This window comes from Gopherus evgoodei, chromosome 9 (assembly GCF_007399415.2).
Source record: "Gopherus evgoodei ecotype Sinaloan lineage chromosome 9, rGopEvg1_v1.p, whole genome shotgun sequence".
NCBI lineage: Eukaryota > Metazoa > Chordata > Testudines > Testudinidae > Gopherus > Gopherus evgoodei.
In genome coordinates, this window is record NC_044330.1 from 107805205 (window position 1) to 107819322 (window position 14118).

A 14118-nucleotide genomic window follows, 5' to 3' on the forward strand; every position below is an offset into this window, starting at 1 on the left:
GGTAACTAGGCTAAGAAACTTCAGAAGTCAGGCACACCAGTGCTCCATCTCAGGCAGAGATGGTCGAGAAGAAACTGAGGGCGGTTCACCCATGCAACCCTACATAGCCTCAGAACGGGGCACAATAAAGCATAGGGTGTGTGCATGGCCAAACAGGCACCACCACCAAAAACCTCCAATTAAAGGTGCAAGGGGTGGGAGTATATCTGAAGTGGAGCACCCATAGGGTCACTACTTGAACTGATTATTAAAAGTGTATTTACTGAGGTATAATGAGTACATAATTGATAAGTATATGAATATGCTACTGAATGGATGATGGCTGAACCTTAACAATTAGGTTCTTAGTAATTAATCATGTGTAGTACACTGGATAATACATATTAATTAAATCAGAAGATTATTTACAACATCAGAGGTCTAACAACTTTGGGGTGCCTCTCTATTAACATGTATATAAACCACAATGTTAATTGGAGTTTCTGCATGCAGAAAAGATGGAGAAGAGTTGTCTATGTAATAGATTTGCATTAGTGGCATAGTGGCCAAACTTCAGTGACCACCTGTTTGAAATTGTCCTTTTAATTTAAATATTTTGAATCCCAATTTTTAAACCATTTAATTTAAAGTGTGACCATAATTCCGAAATCTGAAGTTGTGACGTGTTTTCCTCTGTGTGACCAAAGCATCTAACTCCGAGGGTACCCAAATGAAGCTCTCTAAGGAAACATCTGATATATTTGTTTGGAGTTTTGTAACAAAACCAGCTGCACGACACCATCTATCACATCACAGACAAAACTAAGCAGAGAACATACCTTGAAAGACAGTACAAAGAAATCCCTCATTGTTCCTGGGCAGTTCTCGAACTGTACAGCCAAGTTCCAAGCTCATAAAATCAACAAGACAGGAGACTAGAATAAAAACCTTCAGCCTGGTATAGTCTGTGCCCATAAAATCTTCAGTGACAGGCATTTCAGACCCAGTATTAAATTTTAAACATGGGGCTTGTGATGTTGCACTCCATATGCTTTATGAATGTGAATATGATGTAACTGGAATATGCTTTATGCAAAAGGTCTCTTGTAAGGTATCATTACAAAGGTTATAACCTACTGAATATATCCATCCTATTTATATGAATGTATCATTCTTGTATCTGAAACTAGAAATGTGAAGGATTACTCTGATTGTAATTCTTGTAATTATTCAAAGTGTGGGCCATTAATGGTGGTTTAGGATCTTGATAGTTCCCATTGACTAGAACAATTGGTTGTGAATGGGTTTATTTACCTGTAAGCCTTCCTGTGTATGTAATGAAGAATAAGGTCTTACAGCGACATGTGAACATGTCACATGATACTGGAATCCATCTTAAATCTGGTGCTTTTCCATTTAGAAGGAGGGGTGGGTACCCAGAGAGACAAAAGATTCCCACCTTGAGCCAAAGCTATAAAAGGGGGTGGAACAGAACAAAGGGGGCTGCCAGTCATGAGAAATTCCCTAGTTACCACCTGAGCTGGAAGTAACAAGGACTGTACAAGTGGAAAAGATTGGGCCCAGAATAGGAAGGAGTCCAGTCTGTGAAAGAAGCGTATTGGAACATCTCTAAGGGTGAAATTTGATCTGTAAACAGAGTCTTAATGTATTAAGCTTAGACTTGCATCTTCTTGCTGTATTTTCCTTGGTGAGTTACTTTGTTCTGTCTGTTATTACTTGAAACCACTTAAATCCTACTTTTTATACTTGATAAAATCACTTTTGTTTATTAGTGAATCCAGAGTAAGTGATTAATACCTGGGGGAGCAAACAGCTGTGCATATCTATCAGTGTTACCGAGGGTGGACAATTTATGAATTTATCCTGCATAGGCTTTATACAGAGTAAAACAGATTTATGTGGGGTTTGGGTCCCATTGGGAACTGAGTGTCTGGGTGCTGGAGATAGGTGACCAGTTGAGCAGTTTTTGGTTAAAGTCTGCAAGTTTGGGGACGTGGACTAGTTGTAGGTCTGTGTTGCAGCAGGCTAGCATGTCTGACTCAACAAGGCAGGGTTCTGGAGTCCCAAGCTGGCAGGTAAAATGGGCTCAGAGTAACTTCAGCACATCAGGTGACAGTCCCAAGGGGGTCTCTGTGACCGAAACCATCACAGGACTCATTTAACAACAGCAGGAAATACTGTCAGTAGTTGCTATTAATATAGATTATTCATGATTTCAAATCTGTTATCTCAATAACTAACCATTCTGCCATTAAATCCATTCACACGAAGTTGAAGGAAGAAAAGCCAGATTCTGATCTAAATTACTCTAATAATTACTCAGAATAATTCCTTTAACTTTAATGGATTTACTCCAGATTTACACAAAATCTAGCTGTAAGTATACAATACCATCCCTAGACCCATAAAAGGCAATCATTTCAGATTGCTCTGCATATAATTTCTATCCTGACAAGTACATTCAGAAGAGAATTAGGCATACCACTCCCATAAAGATTTATCAGTGATTTAGCCCTCTCAATAGTTGTGTCATTCCCATCACTGAAGAATCTGAGTATCTAATTGGCCCAATCAGGTGTTCAGATTCAATGGATCGATTGCCGTGTGTCGATCCCCTAGTAAGTGTAGACAAGCCCTAAGTTTCCATAAGAAATTTATTCTGAGAGTCAAAACTTTACTGCCGGAAGATTCAGAGATCACCAAGTGTTAGTTCTTCACACACGGGCTTTTATTCCCAACGTTTTGCCCTTTCCTCCCTCTGTTTACACGCTGGCAGTGCTACTCACCCATTTTTCTAAACCAGTGAGCCTCATGGGTCCTCATATCCAGTGTCATACTCCCTTCTGTAAAAGACTCAGCAAGTCTCCGATGTGCTGCAGAAACATGCCATTTGACAGATAGGAAATGTTTCCTGAGCAGAACAACTGCATTTCCTATGCCCAATATTACTACAACACACAGTATAGGGCTTCAGAAATCTGAGTAATTCAGCATGTGGGGTACCACTCACAGGTTTGATCTAATATATTTAGAGAGAGCTCATAAAAAAACATTAGAATGTGCCCAAACTAGCATTTCCAGCTAGATATGCAGGACTGTCACAAGGGACATACAAACAAAATGAGTCATGTCCCTTCACCAAGAAATTCATTGACATTGGGGCCCAACTGGGGGTCTGTGGGGTTTGGCTTAATCTGATGGGAGGAGTTTGGGACAAGAAAATTAATCCCCTCAGTCCCTTGAAATACTATTCTTAGGGTCCCACTCAAGTCCAGTGGAGGAAACAACTTCTTCAGTGGAGGATAGAATTAAAATTCAAAATGATCTGGACAAACTGGAGAAATGGTCTGAAAGAAAAACAAGATGAAATTAAACACTGACAAATGCAAAGCACTCCACTTAGAAAGGAACGATCAGTTGCACACATACAAAATGGGATATGACTGCCTAGAAAGGAGAATAGCAGAAAGGAATCTGGGAGTCATAGTGGATAAAAGCTAAATATGAGTCAGTGTAACACTGTTGCAAAAAAAAGCAAACATCATTCTGGGATGTATTAGCAGGAGTGTTATAAGGAAGACAAGAGGTAATTCTTCTGCTCTACTCCGTGCTGATTAGGCCTCAACTGGAGTATTGTGTCCAACTCCGTGCGCCACATTTCAGGAAAGATGTAGACAAATTGGAGAAAGTCCAGAGAAGTGTAACAAAAATGATTAAAGGTCTAGAAAACATGACCTGTGAGAGAAGATTGAAAGAACTGAGTTTCTTTAGTCTGTAAAAGAGAAGACTGAGGGAGAGACATGATAACAGTTTTCCAGTACATAAAAGGTTGTTACAAGGAGGAAGGAGGAAAAGTATTCTCCTTAGCCTCTGAGGAGAGGACAAGAAGCAAGGGGCTTAAATTGCAGCAAGGACAATTTAGGTTGGACATTAGGAAAAACTTGCTAACTGTCAGGGTGGTTAAGCACCAGAATAAATTGCGTAGGGAGGTTGTGGAATCTCCATCATTGGAGATTTTTAAAAGGAGGTTAAACAGACACATGTCAGGGATGGTCTAGATAACACTTCGCCCCACCAGGAATGCAGAGGACTGGACTAGATGACCTCTCAAGGTCCCTTCCAGTCCTATGATTCTATTACATGAGCTCTTCATTCTCCATGACATGGTCATGGTGACTATAGCAGCTACAGGACTAAATGTACATTTTCTATGGGGCTTCCAAGACAGGAAGAGAGGAGAGAAAATATCTAGTAAAAACAGAGGTTATTTCCTGTAAATAGAAATTCTTCGAGATGTGTGGTCCCTGTAATTGACACATAGGATATGCATGCACTTCATGGGCGGTGGGCAGGGGAGGCTGTGCTTCCCCAAACAGCCAGGCATGGCCCCGCCCACACTCCACCTCCAGGGTCCCGCTTTGGCACTGCTGCTGAGCTCCAGGGGCTGGGGCACGCTGCTCGCCTCCCCAGGACTGTGGTGTTGCCACGCGCTCTCCCTTCGAGCATGCTAGGGCTGCAGGGGCTGCAGTAGTGCTGCTGTGTGCGCTCTCTCCCCCTCCCAGCACTCTGGGGCTGTGGAGGCTGCAGTGATGCCGCCTCACACTCTCCCTCCCAGGGATCTGCAGCTGGGGGGACTGCAGGAACTAGCCAGCCTGGAGTTGGGGCCAGCAGCTGCAGTGGGGGGGCTCTCAGTTCCAGGGGTGTGGAAGGGGCAGGGCCTTAGGTGGAAGGGGCAGGGCTGGGGGCCTGCCTTCCCCAGCCAGCAGTTCATGTGCCGCCCACAATGCACACCATGCACCTGAGCTCAGAGATTTTAACAAGCATTGTTCATTGGCCTGCATATGCACAAAAGATCATCTCGTGCTCCTGAGCAAGGGTACAAGAGGCAGTGAGGGTCAATGCCCCCACAGTGCCTCTTCTTACCACAAATCTAATCCAGCTGAAGGAACATGAAGCTGAAGGAACAGAGAGCAGGTAGTGTAATAGATACAGACCACACATCTCAAAGAACTTTCAGTTACAGTAAGTAAAAGACGGTTACTCACCTTTGTAACTGTTGTTCTTCGAGATGTGTTGCTCATATCCATTCCAGTTAGGTAGGTGTACGCGCCGCGCGTGCACATTCGTCGGAAAACTTTTACCCTAGCCACTCAGTGGGCCGGCAGGTCGCCCCCTAGAGTGGCGCCACCATGGCGCTCCATATATACTCCTGCCGGCCCACCCGCTCCTCAGTTCCTTCTTGCCGGCTACTCCGACAGTGGGGAAGGAGGGCGGGTGCGGAATGGATATGAGCAACACATCTCGAAGAACAACAGTTACAAAGGTGAGTAACCGTCTTTTCTTCTTCGAGTGATTGCTCATATCCATTCCAGTTAGGTGAATCCCAAGCCTTACAAAGGCGGTGGGGTCGGAGTGAAATATGGCAGAATAAAACTGCCGAGCCAGAGGCTACAGCCTCCCTTGACTGCTGAACCAGGGCATACTGCGAAGCAAAGGTAAGGACCGAGGACCAATGGAGCTTCGCGACAGGTCTCGTGGGTAGAAACACGAGCCAGCAAGGCGGCAGATGAAGCCTGAGCCCTGGTAGAATGCACGGTGATGTGGCTTGGTGAAATATGAGCCAAATCAGAACAAGTGGGGATGTCCGCCATCACCCAAGATGAGATCCTCTGAGAGGAAAACAAGCAAGCCCTCCCTTTGGCCCGCTACCGGGGCAGAGCTGGGGCACCTTAGGAAATGATTCAGTCAGCACAAGATAATGCGAGCACTCCACAGATGTCCAAGGAGTGCAAAGGTTATGCCCATTGCGTTGAGCTGTGGGTAACATGAAAGGCCAAAACACCTTAGGGAGGAAAGCCGGGTGCGGTCACAACTGCACCTTGTCTTTGTGGAACCTTCGTAAGAGCTCTGATCTCAGAGACCCGTCTGGCCAAGACTAGGTTGAGGCCCCAGGGCGGGGCTGGGCGGCGCACCCGAGGGTGCAAGCGCTCCAAGCCCTTGAGGGACCTCGAACCCATAGAGCGTGGGACACTGAACGTCCATCTTAGCCTGCTGGAAGGTAGGGACGGCTGCTGAGCGTATCCTCAGCGATGATACCGCCAGATCCTGCCGCTAAAGGCCAGAGGCAGGCCAGAAAGAGGGGATCGAGACCTCAGCAGGAGCAAGATCGAGCGTACTGCAGCTGTAAAGGAAACGCTTCCACCTGGCTCGGTACGTTGACCAGGTGGAAGGCTGCCTGTCACCCCAACTCAGGTACGCAGGAGCCACCGTGAGGCGAAGAGGCTGCAGGTCCGAGTGACGAAGCCTGTCATTGCCCTGAGTGATGAGGTCTGGGCTGACAGGCCGAGCAACGTGGTATGTCAGTGCTGCCTGGACCACTCTGGAGTGATCATGATGACGCACGCTCCGCCCCTGCGGAATTTGAGCAGGACGTAACGAACCAGTGGGAACAGCGGGAAGGCATAATGCAGTTGGCCGTTCCACGGTATCAGGAATGCGTCCAAGATCGATTCCGAGGAGAGACCTTGGAAGGAGCAGGACACCTGGCATTTCCTGCACTCGCGGTGAGCGAACAGGTCTGTGTGAGAAACCATTTCCACTTCCGGAAAGCGGGACGCCTCACATGGGGCAGAGTGATGACTCGTAAGACAGGAAAGACCTGCTGAGTCAAAGAGATAAGACGTTCCGAACGCCTGGGAGAAAGGACGTCGCCAGCTCCATCGAGCGGGCCATGCAAAAGACCCGGAAATGGATGGCCTCCTGACAAAAAAGGGGGGAGGACTATGTCCCCCCTGAATGCTTATGAAGCACCTGGCCATTGTGTTGGCTGTAAACACCGAGATACAACGGCCTCGCAGCTGCCGCTGGAACCCCTGGCACGCCAGGCGGACTACTCTGATTTTTGGGGCATTAATGAGGAATGCCAGCTCTCTAGAAGACCGAAGGCCTTAAGCTCGGAGGTGACCATGAGCACTCGAGCAGAGAGATGATGCGTCCGCCGTCAGGGGCAGTGAGGGCTGGGGCGGATGAAACCGCATCCTGTCCACACCAAGGAGGGGGTTAGCCACCACTCTAGGGAGCCTAAGGCGTTCGAGGGAACGGTGACTACCATGACCATTGGCTCCCTGTCCAAGCGGTACGCCGAGGTGGGCCAGACTTGGAGAGGACGGAGGCGGAGCTTGGCGTGTTTGGTTACAAACTTGCGGGCAACCATGGACCCAGGAGACTGAGACAAGAACGAGCTGAGGTCGTTGGGAAAGCCTTCAGACCTCAGATGATTGATGCCATCGCCTAAAACCGCAGTTGCGATAAGCAGGCTCCGGCTAGGCAGGAGACCAAGATAGCCCCTAGGAAGCCCAACCTCTGCGTGGGAACCAGAGTGGATTGCTCTATAGTAATCATCAGGCCTTGATCTGTGAATAAGACCGTGACGATGCCCACGGCTGAGTGGGTTGTGTGTCAGAGTCTCCTCGGATAAGCGAATCGTCCCAATACGGAAAAACGCATATCCGACATAGCTACGGTAGGCGGCGACTATGGCCGTAAACCGGGAGTATTCACCGCTGGCTATAAAGCGGAGGCATCTCCCATGCGGAGGGAAGATGGCATTGCAAAAGTACGCGTCCTTCCTATCCAGGGCGGCATAGTAGCCCCCCGGAGGCAAGGATGGAATAATGGTTCCCAGGGATACCATGCAGAACTTCAACCTTATCCCAAACCGGTTGAGTCCATGCAGGACCAGGAAGGTCTGACCTGTGGTCGAGTGGGGGACTAGGGCATAACGGGAGTAAAACCGCTAGCCCCTTTTGTCCGCTGAAGGGGGACAGGGCTGGAGCAATTTTAAGGTGGTACCTATGCTCCATCGTGCGCAGGACCCAGCGACCTAAAAGTAACTGGGGCCATGCCAGGAGAAAGCGGGATCAGGATCCCGTCCTGCGACTGGTACACCGCCCTCCGGTGAACCTTGGAAGGTCCGTCTTTGGTCCCAGTGGTAATTGCGAGGGACCTCGACTTTGGCTTTTTAGGGGGCCTGACGTTTGTCTGCGACCACCTTGGCCTTGCCGTTTTCCAGAGTTCTGCCTCTGGCTAGGCACAGAGTATGGCGGCTGGGGCCATAAAGGCCTGCGTTTGGTCGCAGGCGTATACATGCTGAGACGCATTAGGACCCTATTGTCCAGCAGGCTTCGCAGTCTGGGGCTGTCTCTGCCGCGAAGATGCCTTTACCAACAAAGGGTAAATCCTTTCCCCCGTCCTCCAAGACGGCAGCGAACTCTAGGTGGGAGGTTCGAGGGAGAAACTCCTCCACCCAGGTGCTATAAGTATCGCAGCTAAGCAAGGCTTGTTGCTTCGCACCCCAGAGGTGCAGGGCCCCTGCAGAATACACCTTGCATTCGCCAAGGCTCTTTCCGCTTCGGGGCTGGCGCCCGCTGGCCATGATATCAGGATCGTGGTCCTGAGCATAAAATCCGCGCATATGGGGTGACACGGATGCGTGTCCGGACGGCCATGGAGGTACTAAAAGAGGGCACGGGCCGAGTCCCTGACTCACTCGGACCTTGCCCAACTCGGCACCGGGGACCGGCATCGGGAGGCGTATCGGTACCTGGAACGAGATCCAGACCCGCAACCAGAACGGTGTCGGGAGGTCGACCGAGATCTCGAGGCTCGGAGAAGAGCTACAGGAGTCAAGGTACCTGCCCCGGTGCCAGATGTCGGAACGGTGCCGATAGCGGGTCGGCGAACGGGATACCGACCGGTGCAGTGAGTGTGACCCGTACCGAGGAAAACAGTACCGGGACTGCCAGTGGTGTCCGGTGTGCCGACAGGACTTGGCGCGTCTGCGGGACCGTGATCATAGACGGTGCCGCTCTGCTGTACTGACAGGGGACAGTCCCTTGAAGAGACTGTATTACCCGTACCGGCGGTGCCCGGGTCAGGCAGCACTGACTCCGTCATGGCACTGAGAGCCCTCGCCGTTGGTAACATCTCCGGCGCGCAGGGAACAGCAGGCTCAACCACAGTGCGTACTGGGGAGCTGTCAGGCACCGGATTCGACGGCCCTCGTGGGGCCGGGATCCATGGTACCGAGGTCATCAGAGCTTCGGTAGGTGCCGGTGCCGGGAGAACCGAGTTAGATAAGCCGTCTGGCTGGGGTGCCGTCAGCACTGAAGCAGCGGGAGTAATACGCTCAACCACGGCGCGTGCCGGGGAGCCGTCGGACACCGGATTCTACGGCCCTTGCGGGACCGGGATCGACGGTGCCGACGCCATCGGTGCCGCAGCAGGTGTCGGTGCCGGGCGATCCGACGTAGACGAGCTCTGGCTGCGGTGCCGTTGGCACGGAAGCAGCCGGAGCAATACGCTCAACCACGGCGCGTGCCGGGGAGCCGTCAGGCACCGGATACTATGGCCCTTGCGGGACCGGGATCGACGGTGCCGACGTCATCGGTGCCGCAGCAGGTGTTGGTGCCGGGCGATCCAACGTAGACGAGCTCTGGCTGCGGTGCCGTTGGCACGGAAGCAGCCGGAGCAATACGCTCAACCACGGCGCGTGCCGGGGAGCCGTCAGGCACCGGATTCTACGGCCCGTGTGGGACCGGGATCGACGGTGCCGACGCCATCGGTGCCGCAGCAGGTGTCGGTGCCGGGCGATCCGACGTAGACGAGCCCTCAGGCTGCGGTGCCGTTGGCACGGAAGCAGCCGGAGCAAACGCTCAACCACGGCGCGTGCCGGGGAGCCGTCAGGCACCGGATTCCACGGCCCTTGTGGGACCGGGATCGACGGTGACGACGTCATCGGTGCCGTAGCAGGCGTCGGCGCCGGGCGATCCGACTAGACGAGCTCTCTGGCTGCGGTGCCGCTGGCACGGAAGCAGCAGGAGCAATACGCTCAACCACGGCGCGTGCCGGGGAGCCGTCAGGCACCGGATTCTACGGCCCTTATGGGACCGGGATCGACGGTGACGACGTCATCGGTGCCGTAGTAGGTGTCAGCGCATGGCGATCCGACTAGACGAGCTCTCTGGCTGCGGTGCCGCTGGCACGGAAGCAGCAGGAGCAATACGCTCAACCACGGCGCGTGCCGGGGAGCCGTCAGGCACCGGATTCTACGGCCCTCGTGGGACCGGGATCGACGGTGCCGACGTCGTCGGCGCCGGGCGAGCCATCTTAGACGAGCTGTCTAGCTGTGGTGCAGCTGACACAGAAGCAGCAGGAGCAGTAAGCTCTACCACGGCGCGAGCCGGGGAGCTGCCAGGCACCGGATTCCCTGGTCCTGGGGGACTGGAATCGACGGAGCCGAAGTCATCGGTGCCTCTGCAGGCCGGATAACGCAACTGAGGCGAGCTCTCTGGCTGCGATGCAGGTGGCACGGAAGTAGCGGGAGCAGGGGGCTCAACCACGGCGCGTGCCGGGGAGCCGCCAGGCACCAGCAGAAATCGTAGACTCTCTCGACCTCGGAAGAAGGGAACGGTGCCGAGTCGACATCGGTGCCGGCGACGGTCGGTGCCGGAAGGCCCTGGTGGTACCGGCGGGGTCCGGTGCCGAGGAGGCGCTTCTGCCCGCCGCTTGAACATCGCTCCGCGCCCAAGGTGGAGGGGCAAGTGAAAGTCCCGCACCTTTTTGTTCTCGGCTTAAAAGCCTTGCAAATGGGGCACTTATCTGTCAAGTGTGATTCTTCAAACAGGAGTCATGTAGATCTCTCTTCGGCCGCGGCTTCTGGTAAGCCGGGCCCCTTTTGAAAATCTGGTGAGCCATGCATGGCTCCGGCACTGGGCTCATGGAAGGGCTACTTCCTGAACCCCGCTAACTAAACTAACCATGTTAGCAAAGGAAAAACGTATAACCATACAAATATATATATATAAAAGTGTTATAACTGCATAATTATATACGAGAAAACGAGTAGCTAGGGAAGTGGAGGTCAGCTAAGCCGCGCTCCACTGTTCCAACGACCGACACGGGCGGTAAGAAGGAACTGAGGAGCGGGTGGGCCGGCAGGAGTATATATGGAGCGCCATGGTGGCGCCACTCTAGGGGGCGACCTGCCGGCCCACTGAGTGGCTAGGGTAAAAGTTTTCCGACGAATGTGCACGCGCGGCGCGTACACCTAACTGGAATGGATATGAGCAATCACTCGAAGAAGAACCTTCATTCTGTCTTCAAGTGCTGGTCCCTCTGTGTATTCCACACGTGGGTGATTGACAAGCAGCAGTCAGTTTGGAGGTGTGTGCAAGGAAGCCAGAAACAAAGGTATGTGCAGCCCCGGAGCATGCACAGAGTCAGCGCCTATGGAGAAACCCCGTCTGGCTCACTGTCCGATCCATCATTTGACATCGGAGGGGCATGGCATGATTGTGAGAAAATGCCCCTTGGTCAGCCATGGCTCAGTTCCATGATCTTGGTACTGAGTGGTGGAGAGTAAGGAGCTTCCAACATAGACAGGTCATCAGCCTGATGGAATTCTAACTGTACCAAGTGTCCTGACGTCAGTGGTGGTGCCAGGGGAGATGGGGACCTTGCCCATATCAATCTCTCCAGTGCCGTATGGGCCAATGCTGCTGGCAGTACTGACAGCTCGCACACCAGGAGAGGCTTAGAGCATTTGCCCTTGTGTCTCTGTACCGAAGATTCGGTGCCTGTCCCCAAACAGTCCATGGGCCTATCAATGGTACTGGACATTGACAGTCGCCGTGAGATGTGGGTGCAAGCTGATCTCAGTGCCGAGGATACTGAGCAAGGTGGTGATCGCTTGCAGGTATCCCTTGGCTAACTAAGTGGTCTTCCCACTCTCTTTTTCAACTTTTGAGAGGAGTCCCCAGGCCATTTGTTCAACGCACTATCCTTCAAAGTCAAGGTTGAAGGGAAGACTCACATCCACTGGAGGGCTGGGGTCGGAGACCCTCTACTATAAAAATGATTTTTAGGCAGAGGTCTCGGTCCCTGTGGTATCTCAGTTGGAGCTGCTTGCAGAGGAAACACTTTTTTTGGATGTGCCCGCTCCGAGACAGCAAATGCACGAGGGTGCTTGTCCACAATCGGGATTGCTTCTCTGGAAGTGCGACAACTCTTGAAGCCCAGAGAGCCAGGCATATGCTTATCCAGGGGGGTCGCCACAAGAATAAAGCCTTTTCTTTCTTCTTTTTGTTGATTTTTTTTTAAAGACACCACCAAGTAAAAGTCAAAAGAAGGCTAAAGGGTTTCTAAAATCTAAAATTAACAATTGAAAATAAGAGTTAATGATCCTCTAACAGGCAGCTAAAGGCTCCATCTCTAGTCTTGGCGGTTGAGAACTAACTGAGGACAGTTAGCCCGCACACGCGGGTTAGCCTCGTGGTGCAGCACTAGAAGAGACAGCACCATTTGCGGGCCCAACAGACCTATACAGAAAACCTACCGACCGCTATGCCTACCTTCATGCCTCCAGCTTCCATCCCTGGCACATCACATGATCCATTGTCTACAGCCAAGCACTGAGGCACAACCGCATCTGCTCTAACCCCTCAGACAGGGACCAACACTTACAAAATCTCCACCAAGCATTCTCAAAACTACAATACCCACACGAGGAAATAAGGAAACGGATCAACAGAGCCAGACGTGTACCCAGAAGCCTCCTACTGCAAGACAAATCCAAGAAAGAAACCAACAGGACTCCACTGGCCATCACATACAGTCCCCAGCTAAAACCTCTCCAATGCATCATCAGGGATCTACAACCCATCCTGGACAATGACCCCACATTTTCACAGGCCTTGGGTGGCAGGCCAATCCTCGCCCACGGACAACCTGCCAACCTGAAACATATCCTCACCAGTAACTCCACATCGCACCATAGTAACTCTAGCTCAGGAACCAATCCATGCAACAAACCTCAATGCCAACTCTGCCCACATATCTACACCAGCGACACCACCACAGGACCTAACCAGATCAGCCACACCATCACCGGTTCATTCACCTGCACATCCATCAATGTAATATACGCCATCATATGCCAGCAATGCCCCTCTGCTATGCACATCGGCCAAACTGGACAGTCTCTATGGAAAAGGATAAATGGATGCAAATCAGATATTAGGAATGGCAATATACAAAAACCTGTAGGAGAACACTTCAACCTCCCTGGCCACACTATAGCAGACCTTAAGGTGGCCATCCTGCAGCAAAAAAACTTCAGGACCAGACTTCAAAGAGAAACTGCTGAGCTTCAGTTCATCTGCAAATTTGACACCATCAGCTCAGGATTAAACAAAGACTGTGAATGGCTTGCCAACTACAGAACCAGTTTCTCCTCCCTTGGTTTTCACACCTCAACTGCTAGAACAGGGCCTCATCCTCCCTGATTGAACTAACCTCATTATCTCTAGCTTGCTTGCATATATATACACACCTGGCCCTCGGAATTCCCACTACATGCATCACCCACGAAAGCTCATGCTCCAAAATGTCTGTTAGTCTATAAGGTGCCACAGGATTCTTTGCTGCTCCAACAGACCTTGCTACCAAAGTTCTCTGATCAGCAGCGCAGGGACGCAGACACAACTACAGTGGAGCACCCCATAGGGACACTGCTCAAAGAAGAAAAGGGATTTTTTGGGAGGGAGGCGAGGGGTAAACTGAAGTGAGTGTCAGTATTGTAATTAGCCCCCCATTTCTCTTACCAACTTTATATTATTTTCTGCAGTTTCTACGTTTCAGAGGAAGAACAGAAGTCACTTTAATAAAAACAATCCTCTTGTAAATCGCTAGGACAATGAAGAGCCCAGCACTTGGTCTTTAACTACCACATTTATAAATTCCCACTGGAAACTCAAAACAACTCTTTTCGTTTGTCATAGCTCCTGCCTGCTAATAAAGATGCTGTTCTGAGCCCTATCCATGCAGACAGAGTAGAGAACTGCCACTTCGGGCCATCCCAGACTGAAGCCCCTAGACCTGCTAGTGTGGATGCTACCTGATTGTTTTGACTGCATTTGTGATCATAAGTAGGGTTTCTCCTTCCCAAGGGGAAACTGTAGGAAGAGTGAGCCTTTTGTCTGAGGGAAGCAGCTAACACTGTTACAGGCCTACTAGGAATGAAGCTCTTCCAGCTCTAGTCCGCAGGCTTTTCAGAGCAGA

General features: G+C 51.2%; 1 protein-coding gene across 1 annotated transcript in view; it reads right to left on the bottom strand.

The window, feature by feature from the left end:
* Positions 1 to 14118, bottom strand: part of TEX11 (testis expressed 11) — a 147084-nt gene that overhangs the window by 38979 nt on the left and 93987 nt on the right. The window contains exons 22-23 of the mRNA XM_030575123.1: positions 2787 to 2873; positions 819 to 889 (exon numbers count right to left, since the gene is read on the bottom strand). Coding sequence (XP_030430983.1) covers positions 819 to 889; positions 2787 to 2873 — 158 coding nt within the window. The remainder of the gene's footprint in view (positions 1 to 818; positions 890 to 2786; positions 2874 to 14118) is intronic.